Source organism: Mycteria americana, chromosome 10 (genome assembly GCF_035582795.1).
Source record: "Mycteria americana isolate JAX WOST 10 ecotype Jacksonville Zoo and Gardens chromosome 10, USCA_MyAme_1.0, whole genome shotgun sequence".
NCBI classification, from domain to species: domain Eukaryota; kingdom Metazoa; phylum Chordata; class Aves; order Ciconiiformes; family Ciconiidae; genus Mycteria; species Mycteria americana.
In genome coordinates this window covers 18602712-18617198 of record NC_134374.1, presented here as the reverse complement: position 1 = coordinate 18617198, position 14487 = coordinate 18602712, and the positions used below count along the sequence as shown (strand labels likewise).

The following is a 14487-nucleotide window of genomic DNA, read 5'->3' as shown; positions in this document are numbered from 1 at the left end:
AGGAGAAATGTACATTTATGTCCAAGAAATGGTTAGATGTTGCCAGAACAATACAGCTACATTATGAATCTTTAATGATCTCTGAAAGTCATAATGGTCTGTCACTAATGCCCATTAATGATCTCTCTATACCGCGAGTATGGGCTTGATGTTTCTGGTCAGTACCTTAGAGAATACTTTAAATATGCCTTAAACTTTCTCTGATCTACTCCCTGTGTCTGCTCCAAATGTAGACTGCAATTGTCTGGGTAGGAGCAGCTTGTAAGGCAGCATGGCTTTGGGGTTAAGAAAGTCTTATTCAGGTAAGATGTATTTAAGCAATATTTTAACGGGAAAAACTAGGATGTATTTTCTGGCAACTAATCCTCTGTAGAGATGATAAACTGTATAAAGAAATTAAAGCTTAATATTTATTAATATTAAGAATGTGGTCATTCTTTGACTTCATGAATTTTCTTTGATAACTCTAAAAATACACTATTTAAGAAGGAAAAGGAAAGTGTTATTGTTAATTACTACTGATTGGAACTGTAAATATACTGAATATGTAGCTGAACCGGCAAGGTTGTCCTGTTTGAATATGTGTTTCAAATGTCACTCAGGTTGATTTTATGGCCTTTTAAACATCCGTACGACATATTTAGTTAATTTTGTACCCGAGCTTTTTGTCAGGTATAAAGCTTGCTTCAAAGAAAAAAACAAACAATTATTCCAGTTCTGTTCTAATGCCTTTCATGAGAGTACTGTGCCTAACCGTAACTGAAGACAATCTTGTTATGGTGTTAATAACTTGAAAACCTTTTAATACAAGAACATCAGCATTTCTCTATTCTTTTGCAAATGTTTTAGCTAAATGTTTATGATGGTGTAATTTATTTTTCTTTGATAATGAAAAGGTCTGTTCCCCGCATTTGCTATGTGAAACGATCAGATTACTGTAAGAACCAACGCCCTACAGCTAGAAGAGAAAAACAAATCCAAGGACTCTTGGAAAATGCCCCAATATCAAACAATAATCTGATAGGCAGTGTGTACAGAGAGTTAGATGTTAACTGTGAGAGTTAGATATTAACTGTCTGGGTCGTGTATCATTCTTTATTAGAAATAACTCAACATGATTAGTAAACAACTTTTATGACATTGCACGCGGCATCCATGATGTTTTTCTCTTCGAAATTACTATAGTAAATCTAAGTCTAGTAAAGCGTAGAATGTGAAGTAAGCAGTCTGCAATGTTTCGGCAGGTTAAAAATGCGTTTACGAAATATAATCACTTAATATGTAAGATTATTAACTACTACATGCCTTGCTCTTTTGCAAAAGCGCTAAGTTTTTATAGCACGGTAGCAGCAAAGATGAGGTGGGTCTGAAACCGTCAAACGGTTTTGCTACAGGTTAGCTTTTGGGGAGCAGGCTGCCTAGCCACAGTATACACAAGAAATGCTGGCGGTTGATCACGGACCTTGATGTTTGCTTATAAACCTGGTGTCAAGGCCCGGGGACTCGTTCCACGGTGCTAGAAGGCGTGCAGGCCGGAGGAGCGGGGCCGGGGCCGGGGCCGGGGCGGGGCGGCGGATCAGCACCGCGGACAGCGGCTCCCTCCCCGCGCGCGTCGGCGGGCCCGGGGCCTCTCACCGGCGGGGGGACAGCGGCAGCGAGGGGGGCTGCACCGGGCTGCGGGAAAACGTGAAACCACAGCCTGCCATGCCACATCACAGCGGCTCTCCCTGCTCGCCTGAGCCCTGCGCTTTCACGTTCGCTGTTAATCACAGCCGGAGGCACCACGTACGTTTGTTGTCATTAAATATCAGCAGTGACCGAAACAAAACTGGGAAAGAAAGTGAATGACCTTGCTGGGGCAGTTACAAGAACTAACTCTAGGTGTCCCTCTTGTTTCTGGATTTAGCGGTAATTTTATACGTTTGGTTTTTCGACTGAAAGCACTGGCAATCTGTCCCATTTGTTTGGTTCGTAACTGTTTACAAATTAATGTTCTACAGCGTGCTTCCTGTACAGGAAACTCTATATTTTGCCGAAAGCCTTCTGAAAAGACTTTACATCATAACTTTCTAAGTAGGCTAAAATTTATGGCAATAATGGTTTAAAAATATAGTCACTGAGTAAGATATTTCATATATTACAGAGCTGGAAAAAAAAGAAAGGGCTGGGGGAGGTGGCAGTTTCTCCCAGCATTAACAGCTCTACTCTGATTCCCTGGTGTTTGTGCATCTCAGCATTGTTGAAACGTCTTAGGTTTGCTCATATTTGCAAGTCAGGAAGAAGAAAGGCAGAAAAAATTGCCGGTATTTAAGTGTCTGTATTATGAATGTAGAACCCATATTTGCAGAGGTTTGAGCCATCCAATCCCAGTCAGAGTCCAGAGGGAATACAGATACCAGCAGCTCCTGGGAGCCATATCTCTTGCTCCAATCGTATGAGGAGAACTGCCTGGGAATCCCTGCGGGCCTCAAAGAGTGCTGCAGAATTTCATGAATTCTGTGTGGCTACATGTTTTACCTGTGCGGCTGTACGTATAGGTGCCATTCTACAATTAGACTCTTTAACCTCTCATAACTGCCCCATATAGGGTACAAGAAAATGCAAGGAGGTCTTCCTTCATTACGGTTACATGGAATGGGCTGAGTGGAATTGGTTGAATGGCAGCATTGAAAGATAAGCCAAGATAACTTCTTCCAAACCAGCAGGCTTAGTTCTGTGCCTTAGGATCTAATTCTGCTCTTTGTCCTTTCTTTCCCAGCAAAAGCTCCCAGGCCTTGGAATGTTGTGTTGTAGATGAAGCTAAACTAAGTTTATTTGTTTGTAAACAAGATTAATTTCACCTCAACTGAAGGGTAAGGACATCGAGATACCGATGGTTTTTGTGGCTACTGCTCATTAGAAGCATGTTGTAATTTTTAATGAAAGAAGAAGATCCTGGCAGGAAGAGGTGAAAAATGAGAATGATATACAAAGAGAAGAGGGTTGAAGGGAGAGGACAGACATCCTGATGATATATTATCATCTGCTAAATATGGTGTCTCTCTGCTGTGAGTTTAGCTCAGCATGATTTAGCAGTATGACTGGGGAGTTGTGAAGGCCATACGTGTGGACTGGGAATTTAATTAAAATCATGGTATTATAGTTGTATCTACTTCTGCAGCTTAATCTACTAGTTTCACAGTGTTTTTAGTTAGAAATGCAGCTACAAGTCGGACAGTTATCCAGTCTCTGTAAAGCCATGTGTCCCTATTGTAGTTCAGCTGGACTTAACTGAGGAATAACAGTGCTCAGCTCAGGCAGTTTCATATCTGTGTCTCTGATTTCTGAGCATTGTTTCTCTGCATAGCAACAAAACTTTTCTGTGCTTTGATGAGGTCTGAGTCCCCAGAAATGTACCCAGCCGCCTAATGTGAATATTGGGAGCAGTAACAGATGTTCTGCTATTAGCCTTCTTCTCTGAATTGACTTCTCTGAATTTCCTCTAATTTGCTTATGTAGAATTTGCATACACAATTTTTCTAGGTTCCAGACCTGTTTAAATCCAATACAGCAAATGCCGGCTTGTGGTTCTCGTTCCTGTTTTGCTAGCCAATGTTACTTGCGAGTGTTGCTTGCAAAAAGAGTGCATCTGACTTATGCTAATGAATTCCTCTCTGTTTACTTATGATATGTTGTATTTTTCACCTCAAAATCGCTGTGTGATTTATAGATGTCACCTTTGCTCTGCTCTTGCCAGCAGCAGCTCCTGCTAAGCCTGGAGTTGCCATGAGGCCAATTGCTGGAAGGTGCGTGTGTGTGGGAAGTGCGACTGTGAGACTAGTTGGGCTGTTTCTATATTCGCATGTATTACTGAGCACTGCCAGAAGCAAGACACTGAGCTACATGGACCTTCATTAAGTGATTACTTAGTTTAGATGGTGGTAAATATTATTTATTCTAAAGATGCATTATGTAGATTACAGTCTGAATCACCCCGCAACGATAGTTCAGTAAGGCAGAGGTAGTGTTTTCCTTCATGCAGCTGTGAAAATAATGGTGCATTTTGGGATGGGAATGAATGGCCACCTGGAGATGCCTTCCTCTCTTCTTTCTTGGTTGTGCAGCCCAGATATTTGGTCAGATGAGCTTAGACAATGTAACTGTTACATCACTGAACTTAGGTCAGATATGTCTTGTTACATCACTATTAATATCATGATTATTACATGGTGAACTGAGACAGAATGCAGAAGTTCAGGCTCATAGCCCTTTCCCTAATCCTAAAGGATATACCTTCCTTCTGGTTACTGAAACTGAGCCCAGCATTTTTGCTCAGGTAAACTGGTTCCAGTTCCATGACAGTGAGTGGAGCAAGGCCCCACTTGCACATGTGCAGAAGCAGTGACCCAGTGCAGGGTCTAACTCCAGCTCCTGAAGAGCCTTGCCTCCATCCAAGACATGGCACTTTTTGCTCAAAGTCCCTTTCATTTGTGACCAGCTCTGTTCACATTTTCATTTGTCCTGTGTGAACTTGGTGCCATGATGTCAGCAGTCAGGTAAGTCACAGAAAACTATTGCCAGGCTATTCTGATCCCAGCCCAGGTAATTTGGTTTCATTATTAGAAAACAGATGGGTCTTATATCGTTAACACAGCAATGGGAAGCAGCGAGCTTGGCATTCATCACATGATTGCAGCGAATTGGGCTCTGTAGTTATGTGAAGTCAAGCAATGGGGCAGAACTTGGCTTCTGAGCAAAGCAAGGGCCACGGCTGTGAGAAGTTGGTACAAATGCTTGGGTGCAGATCACAGAATCACAGAATCGTATAGGTTGGAAAAGACCTTTAAGATCATCGAGTCCAACCGTAAACCTAACACTGCCAAGCCCACCACTACACCATGTCCCTAAGCACCTCATCCAAACGTCCTTTAAATACCTCCAGGGATGGCGACTCAACCACTTCCCTGGGCAGCCTGTTCCAAGGCTTGATAACTCTTTCGGTGAAGAAAAATTTCCTAATATCCAGCCTAAACCTCCCCTGGCGCAACTTGAGGCCATTTCCTCTTGTCCTATCACTTGTTACCTGGGAGAAGAGACCGACCCCCACCTCTCTACAGCCTCCTTTCAGGCAGTTGTAGAGAGCAATAAGGTCTCCCCTCAGCCTCCTTTTCTCCAGGCTAAACAACCCCAGCTCCCTCAGCCGCTCCTCATCAGACTTCTGCTCTAGACCCTTCATCAGCTTTGTTGCCCTTCTCTGGACACACTCCAGCACCTCAATGTCTCTCTTGTAATGAGGGGCCCAAAACTGAACACAGTATTCGAGGTGCGGCCTCACCAGTGCTGAGTACAGGGGCACGATCACTTCCCTAGTCCTGCTGGCCACACTATTTTTGATACAAGCCAGGATGCCATTGGCTTTCTTGGCTACCTGGGCACACTGCTGGCTCATATTCAGGCAGCTGTCAACCAACACGCCCAGGTCCTTTTCTGCCGGGCAGCTTTCCAGCCACTCTTCCCCAAGCCTGTAGCGTTGCATGGGGTTGCTGTGGCCCAAGTGCAGGACCCAACACTTGGCCTTGTTGAACCTCATACAATTGACCTTGGCCCATCGATCCAGCCTGTCCAGGTCCCTCTGCAGAGCCTTCCTACCCTCAAGCAGATCAACACTCCCACACAACTTGGTGTCATCTGCAAACTTATTGAGGGTGCACTCGATCCCTTCATCCAGATCATTGATAAAGATATTAAACAGGACTGGCCCCAACACAGAGCCCTGGGGAACACTGCTTGTGACCGGCCGCCAGCTGGAGTAAACTCCATGAGCGGCCAGTCTCTCCAGGAGAATGCTGTGGGAAACCGTGTCAAAGGCTTTACTGAAGTCTAGATAGACAACGTCCACAGCCTTTCCCTCATCTACTAGGCGGGTCACCTTGTCGTAGAAGGAGATCAGGTTGGTCAAGCAGGACCTGCCTTTCCTGAACCCATGCTGGCTGGGCTTGATCCCTTGGTTATTCTCTACATGCCGTGTGATGGCACTCAGGATGATCTGCTCCATCAGCTTCCCCGGCACCGAGGTCAGGCTGACAGGCCTGTAGTTCCCCGGGCCTCCTTCCGGCCCTTCTTGAAGATGGGCATCACATTTGCTAATCTCCAGTCAGCAGGGACCTCCCCAGTTGGCCAGGACTGCTGGTAAATGATGGAAAGGGGCTTGGTGAGCACTTCTGCCAGTTCCTTCAGTACTCTCAGGTGGATCTCATCAGGCCCCATAGACTTGTGAGTGTCTAAGTGGTGCAGCAGGTCACTCACCATTTCCCCCTGGATTATGGGGGCTCCATTCTGGTCCCCGTCCCTATCTTCCAACTCCGGGGGCTGGGTACCCAGAGAACAATTGGCCCTGCTATTAAAGACTGAGGCAAAGAAGGCATTAAGTACCTCAGCCTTTTCCTCATCCTTGATCACTGTGTTCCCTCCCCCGTCTACTAGAGGCTGGAGATTCTCCTTAGCTCTCCTTTTGCTGCTAATGTATTTGAAGAAGTATTTTTTGTTGTCTTTTACAGCAGCAGCCAGATTGAGCTCTAGCTCAGCTTTGGCCCTTCTAATTTTCTCCCTGCACAGCCTTGCTACACCTTTGTAGTCCTCCTGAGTTGCCTGCCCCATGGGCAGGAGGAGGAGATGGGAGGAGGAAAACTCTCAGAGACTCCAACTCAGTGGAGACCCAGTGAGTCTGTTTCTGTCAAGCTCTTGACAGAGGATGAACTGTCTCAGATCTATGAAAAGGTGGAAAAAGATCCAGTTGAGTAATGTGACAATCTCTAGGCAACTTGCTTTGGGTCTGTGAAGGACTATTTACAGTGTTTTGCCATCTGTAAAGTGGCCTTATGTTAAGTTTGACAGTGGCATATAGCCCACACTTCTCGTCTATCCCATGCTGAGATGTAAATATTTCAGGGCTGATACGCTGTCATTTACATTGATGTTTCCGAGAGTCATCATGCTGAGAGGTGAATGAACAGATACTTCTGCACATACTGATGTGGGAGGCTCTGGAGTATTTTTTGCTATGGCTTTGCAGCGGGCAGAGAGAAGTCGGTCGGTCACTGCTGCAAGTTCCTGGCTCAGGTTGGGCCCCCCGAGACACCGGAATAACGTGTTCCCAATTTGGGAGCCCGCAGAGCTGTGGGAGCTGATCTCTTCTGTTTGTTCTGTGACCTTTCCCAGCTGATTGGCACTGATCTTTTATGCACCGGATAGACGATCTTTTGTGGTTGACATTTTGGGATGACTGAATATGGATTAACCTAGGCAAAAAATATTTCCATTTTTCTACCTTCAAACAATGCCCTCCTTTTCCAAAAATGCCTGCTCCATCAGGGGACATGGTCAGATCAAATCCAGTTTTGACTGAGGCAGTGCTGTAAAGGAATCGGAATTCACAGCTGGGAAGGGACAGAACTGGGATTTCTCTCATTACTATTTTCTCTGAGAATCTGAGAGGAAACTGGTGTTCTTGATGTGAGATCTCATGGCCATCCTGAGCATTTAGCAGGGCATCTCAGTCATGAAGAAGAGGCCCAAATTCTTGTCAATGAACCTTGTCATAGCAGACCTGTGCAGATCTTATAAGAGAACAGGATTAGGATATGAGAACCTTTTGTAATGCATCAGGCGCATAATTATTTTTTAAATATCTTGGTAGTCTTAGTGAGATGACTCAGATGTTGAAGACAGAGACGTGTTTCTCTGCTTTGCTGGATGGGGTCCAGTTTCGGCACGTCCAGTCCTGTGCACCAGTTGTACTGGGGTCTCTTCTGGTGTTGGGATTCATGATTCTCTACTCTGAGAAGACAAAAATCAACCAGCCCCCTAATCCTTTGAACTATTGAATTGACTGTGAGTCCACACGAACAACAAGTGGGGTCTTAGGTAAAGTGGGTCCAAGTGACATGTCTACACTGGTGTCACTGGAATTTATTTTGATTTTTTTCCTGTTACTGAGCAGGGCTGCGCAGTGCACTTTTGCAAAGAACCATGGCACAGACACACACAGGAACATCCATGGTCTCAGCATAAAAATACTTCTGTTTACAGCAATGCAGCTTGTATGAAGGTCTGCAGCTGGTTATTGAAGCTGATCTTTACTATTAAGGTTAATTTTAAGGTAGCCCCGTTGGTCTGTTGACTGAAATATCCTCAAATTTGAGCTCTTGGTCTGGAGCTGCCTGAAGGCCCAGCTCTTCCACTACTACCTTTTTCCACCTTGCACTCAGAAATAAACCTCTAGCTGACTCTTAATTTGGCTCATATCTAGGGTAAAACTAGGCTTTCAGGGGTAGTGAACTGGCCAGCACACCGAGCCAGCCATCCCCCGAGCAGAGAGCACCCAGACACTCGCTGTTCTGCAGTGCTTGTGTCCAGCCGCGGAGCTGGCTGCAGAGGAAAGGCTGAGTCATTTCCACGGGATGTTCACGGAGGAGCTAAGTGATGCGGGGCTTGGGTCTGAACAGCTCTGCTTCCTGGTGAATAGTAATTCTGTTTACTTAGACGAGGAAAAAATCACTGGGGGCCTCAGTGCTGCTGTGTCATACCCGACTGGATGAAGTCTTGTTTATCTCAACCTGAAAAGAGAGAGAGGCGATTCTGGTGGCACTTTTCAAAAAATCATTCTCTACTTTTTGGGAGCGTAGGCAGTGGAAATAGGACATAGAATTGACTCCTGAAGCTTTTTTATTCTGCTTGTTCTGTAACAGCAGTAGCACGTTACCCCAGCAAGAACAAAAGAACCTCGAGAGGGACTCCTGACATCCCATGCCAGGCTGAAATTTTGTTGTCACACCAAAGCAGCTTCAGTCTTCTAAATGTAGAGGTTTGGGGTTTATGGTTTGTAGGTTTGGGGTTTATGCTGGGCTGAGTGAAGTCTGGAGCTGGCTTGTGATTTTTCTTCTGGTCTTGATTTTCATGCAGCATTTGTTTTGCCCAGCATCTACCTGTTTATATTGGACCTACTATAAATCTTTTAGTACTTGTTTATAGGGGAAGAGCATAACTGAACATGCTGTTTAGTCTGAGGATGGGATATTTTGACCCAAGGTGCTGGCAGTAAGTTCCTGCTCTATGGCAACATGTCATGAGAATCATTAATGCTTCCACAGGGCACAGAGGAGCTCAGGTCCCTCGGCGAGTCACACATTGGGCTCGTGTGCCAATCACTGGTGCACCTGAACAGGCAGCTGGGAAGTGCCCTCTCTCCTCCACCCGTTCCCTTCTCTGACAGCAATGCTGCACTGATACGCCGCTCTGCGCTCGATCACATCTGTTGGCGTTCATGTGCCCAAATAGCATAGGCGATCAGCAGTGGGGGGAACGGAGTTCCTCTGCTCGCAGGCTGCAGCTGGCACTGGGCACGCTGCAAAGCCGTGGTGGCTTGTCAAAACTTGCAGCTTGTTGCATGACAGTGAGGTCTGGAGCTGGCGTGTGATTTTCTTCTTGTCTCGATTTTTGTGCAGTGTTTGTTTTGCCCAGCATCTGCCTGTTTATATAGGACCTATTATAAATCTTTTGCACTTGGGATAGATTCAAACTCGTGGGAAACAGCAGCGGTCTGGGACCTGCCACAGCACAACTGGTTCAAGGAGGATGGAGCAAAACCCAAAAGTTTTGTGCTTTCCTCTAATTTGGTGAAACAGCCAACAGTGCTTGCCTGCAGTTTGGGCCAATGATGGGGGTTTGATGCCTTTTCTTGCAGGAGCCAGGCAGCGAGGGCAGCACACTTTGTGTTGGGCATAAACCATCTCCTGTGTTAGTTAAGAGCCAGTCCTGGTTTGGGGGGTCGTGGTACCAAATTGCAGGCTTTACTTTTGCCCAATCCAGGCAACTTCTGGAGGTTCAAGTACATTTTAATGATCAGAATCATGGAAATAATCATCAGCATAAACTCAACAGATGACTGGGAGGAAAAAATATAAACCAGAAGCAGATGAGGTCTTTGTCTACTTCAAAACAGTGGAATTGCTGCTGGGTCAGATCCCAGCTCCAGGTAGCTCATGGCCCTGTCTCTGACAGTAACTGTGTACAGGTCTGTCCCATGCTGATTTCTTGAGAGCTGCTTAATTCTTGATTGAAATGGGGCTGGCAATTTACTCTTTAGCTTTAAGTGTGCCCCGTTACAATAATCACACACAAAGAAAGAGGACATCTGTTCAAGGAGTGTCTCGTTGTCTTCTACATTCAAAAAGTCACTTGGAATGTTATTTTATTTTATTTTACCTTTTTAGCATGGTGGGGAGTGAACAGCTCTTGCTGTTCAGAGAAAATAAAGCTGTTCTTTGAGATTTTTATGTCTGTAACACTGAAGTAGTCCAAAGACTGGTCTTGTACCAAAGGCATTTTCCCAACGAGATCTTCATTTTCATGTGCCATTTATAGTAAATGAAGACATGTTTGTAGGAGTACCGATAGATGGAGAGGTGATCATGCAAAAAAACTGGAGGACTGTTTTTTGAAACTTAAATCTGATTATGCATATATGCTATTTTTATTCCTCTCTCTAGTTATCTGTCAAGGAACATTTGTGCAAATGAATTTTCTTTATGGATTTTAAGCATGCAAGCTGGAATGCTGGCAGAAAGATATCCTAAATACTGCTTTTATATACTGCTTTTCCCCAGGATTTTCAAGGTTAGCCGAATTCTGGGTTCTGGTTAGTCATTGTGAAAATGAAATGTCATCTGACCTATAGGACAGATCACAATGAGGCAGCTTCACTTTGATCTGAAGATCAAACGCTGCTTTCCAAACTGAGAATATTTATGAAGTAATGGGTGAGTCTCAGGAAAAACAAGTCTCACTTGTGACTGTATTGGAAGTGGAAAGATGGCAAAATTCATAGTACATTACTGGTGAGTTGAGTAGGATGAGTTATTACTAATAATATCCAACTGGCTGTCTCTTGGGTTGGATTTCACATGTCTTATGTGGACTGGCAGATGAGGGGTAGTGGTGGAAATTGTGAATTACAGTTATTTTTACCCTACCGTTTAACCCAAATAAGAAATTAGGAGTATTTATTTAATATGAATATGTGGATGCCATAAAGTGCCTCATAAACAAAGGTAAGTGTGTGTATACACCTATGCACGTATACATATACTCCTTGCAGAATAGAGGTATTGTGGATGGGTATGTGGGGAGGCCAAATTCAATATACCACGTCAGCTGTTGAGGTCTCAGGCTGTGATGGCACATGTTGTACTTTCAGTCAGACATCATCTTAAAACTTGTGCATTATGGGCATTTCTGTTATTAAGGCCTGGCCACGCAACGTGTTTTATTGGGGCAGGAGTTCCCAGTTGGAGGAAACAGATTTGGACCTGTTGTGAGCTGTTTCTAGTCCAGGGAAGGACTGTAATGTTTGCAGAGGTACAGCAAAGCGCTTTTGAATTGAGCTCTTTGAAGTGAAGATACCGAGTGGCATGGTTTCTGCTGTGCTTGCCTGGGACCACAGTGTGCAACCCCGGGGAAGGAGGGGACGACTGCGTGGCTTTGCCGAAGGTGCGTGGAGGAGAGGAAGAAGGGGCAGGCGTCCTGAGAAGCCTGGCTGAGTCTGAAAGCGCATCAGAAATCCGGTGCTGTCACACCAACCCACCTGCATCGGTTCTGTCTCCATAGCCCCAGGGGAGCCCCGGGGCTGGCCCAGGGCACACAGGACTCAGCTGCGGGGCTTGGCTGGCTGAAGCCCATTGCCATCGCGGTCCCCGCTGAGCTCGGTTCCTGCAAAGAACCAGCCCACGGCCTCGCCCCTCCCGCTCACGGGACATCCCACCCTGCCTCACTGCCTGCAAGTGACTGCGAATACCCTCTGCCTCGGGGATGTATTCTTTCAATAGTTGTTTGTCTTCAGGGCTGCAAATCTCTGTTTTGTTTCTAGCCTGAATTGGCTTTATTTTAGGCTCCAGTTGTTGAAAGCATGCTGAAGAGCAGGGGGTGCGTTGCAAAGGGACGCCCAGGACCTCCTGCTTGCTATGTCCTGGGACATGGATGTGCGCAGGGTTCCGCGTCGGCTGTGCAGGGCATTAACCACAGTGCAGTGCCGGGCTCTGACACTGGGCTCTGCTCCCGGCATCGTGGCACTGCTGCTTCTCCCTACCCTGATACCCCCGCAGCCTGGCCCCCACTTAGCCAGGGGTGAACAAACCGAGCTGGCATGAGACCCTGGCCTCGAGGGACACAGAGGCACCGTGGGGGAACAAAGGGAAGAGGGAGATCACGGCAGTGACAAGGAAATTGCTTTCTCTGAGGGTTTTCTAGTCTCTGCTAGAAAACTGGAGCTGAGAGCAGGTGGGGGGAAGAAAGGGCAAGAGAGGCAAAAAGCCTCCAATAAATCAGTGAGGCAGAGAGGGGACCATCCTGTAAGGATGAGGGAAAGGCAGGGGAGAGCTATGGCTGGAGCTCCCCTGCCTGCCCCCCTCCTGCCTCCCCGAACCACCTTCCTGCTGCCGGCCAGGTGTCCTCACCCGCTGCCGAAAACCTGGTGCCAGCTATTTGCTCATCGCAGTCACGTTTGTTTGGGTGTCTGTGCCTCCCCAGGAGGCGGCTCTGTCAAAAGCAGGTACCCACAGCCCGTGGGGCCAGCAAGGGTGGGCAGCGGGAGCTGGTGCACCCCAGCTGCCCACCCTGAGCCCCCGCCTCCTCACTGCCTGCACCCCGGGGGCCCCTCCGCACCTCTCCGCACAAAGAGCCACGGGCAGGTCTCCCGCTCGCTGCCTTGCCTGGGAGAGGAGGAGGACGAGGAGGAGGAGGGGAGGGTGGTGATAAGGGGCTTGCTGCGTCGCCTCATTTCTGTATCCAGCGCACAGCTCGTGGGGTGTGTGCGAGTGCCTGCATCTGCTGCCTGAGGACTACTGCTGCTGCAGTCTCGGCGCTGAGCTGCCGGCGAGCAGGCGTCAGGGGAGCTCTGGCTGTTTATCGTCTGGTGACAAGTGTTGCAATGCAAAAGCTGAACGTGTCCGTGGAGGGGAGGCTGCGCTGGCAGCGGCACCTGTAAGGAGCGGAGGGGAAGAGGCTTCCCGAGGCATTCGGCAGCAGGCAGCTGAGGCTCCAGGCATCGGCACCTCCTCCCGGTGTCTCCATCACCGCTTGCTTCAGATCTCTTCTTAAGGGAGGAGAGGAAAAAGGATCCAGAAAACCCCTGCAACAGGACAGCCCCTGCTGGAGTCTAACAGGTGTTTGCTGGGATTTGAATGGGGAGGGGATGGGTGGGGAGAAAAGTTAATTGGAGAAATTGGGGCTAGGAGAGATGCAATGATCTTGCACCAAGTGGATGTGCCCTGTCTGCATGTGAATAGCGCGCTGGAGAAGCTCGGAGGGATGTCTTGCAAGTGATCTGCTCGATCTCCGTAGAAAAGCTCACCTCTGCCTGCAAACTTTCCCCTGCCAGAAGTTGGGAGGAATAAAAAAGCATCAGAAAATCAAAAGGGGAAGACCTCAGAGGACAAAAACGCTTGAGCTAAACTGTTGCATTCCAACCCGGGCTCTGGTGCAAGCGTCCCACCGGTGTCTCCTGGGTTCCCAAGCCGATTGGCGGTGGGTGGCGTTGGCCAAGGCGCCCGGCAGCGTCCCCAGCATTGGGGACGGGCCGAGCAGCATGCTGGCTGCGGCGCCCGCGGCCAGCGAGCAAACCCCGTGTGCCTGACCCGCCGGTGGTGCCGGGGCGGTGGCGGCCATGGCTGCAGCCATCGCCAGCTCCCTGATCCGCCAGAAGAGACAAGCCAGGGAGCGGGAGAAGTCCAATGCCTGTAAGTGTGTCAACAGCCCCAGCAAGAGCAAGGGAAGCTGCGACAAGAACAAGTTGAATGTGTTTTCCAGGGTCAAACTCTTTGGCTCCAAGAAAAGGCGAAGGCGGCGACCAGGTTGGCAAGGGTTATGTGTTTGGGGGGTTGCTTTGATTAATTTAATGCAAACTGGGATGTGCATCAGGCGTGGGGAAAGGGGGGACCGGTGCCTCAGGGCTGGTAAAATGAACGTGCAGGTATTGGCCTTCCTGGCTTGTATGATCCGGCAGACATGGGTACCCCATGCCAGTTCCTCCCCCTTTCATGTTCATCTAGTTTATTTGGCTAACACACACCATTGCTCTCCGCCTCACTTGCACACCCATGTGCACCCTTGTACTGGTAATTCAGTAGCCTGTCTTACACATACACATATACACACACACGTGATTTATTTGTGGGGGAGACGTTTGCAGGGGAAGTTCCCACACATACACCTTGTTCAGTTGTATGTTAAATTAACTTAGCAGTCTAGAGATCTGGGTTTTGTCTCCCTGCTTCGCAGAATGCCTGTGCTGTGCTTTATTTGCTGATTGCAGACGAAGCTTTTTGCTTTCGCTGACACCTTCCAGAGTTTTGCTTCAGCACCCTGTTCCTTTCTAGGAATCTCATACATGCAGCTGCCCTGTAGACGCAATGCTCTCTGTGTCAGAGGTGCAAAAGATCAGGCATGAAGACTCAG

General features: G+C 47.5%; 1 protein-coding gene across 2 annotated transcripts in view; it reads left to right on the top strand.

Moving 5' to 3' along the window:
• The window catches only part of FGF13 (fibroblast growth factor 13), a 261024-nt gene that overhangs the window by 185583 nt on the left and 60954 nt on the right, over positions 1-14487 (top strand). Inside the window, exon 1 of one of the 2 annotated variants that reach the window (XM_075512974.1) lies at positions 13697-13883. The exons of the other annotated variant lie outside the window; for it this stretch is intronic. Within the exon in view, the coding sequence (XP_075369089.1) occupies positions 13697-13883 (187 nt within the window). Of the gene's footprint in view, positions 1-13696; positions 13884-14487 lie in introns of those variants that run through there. 2 annotated transcript variants of the gene reach the window in all.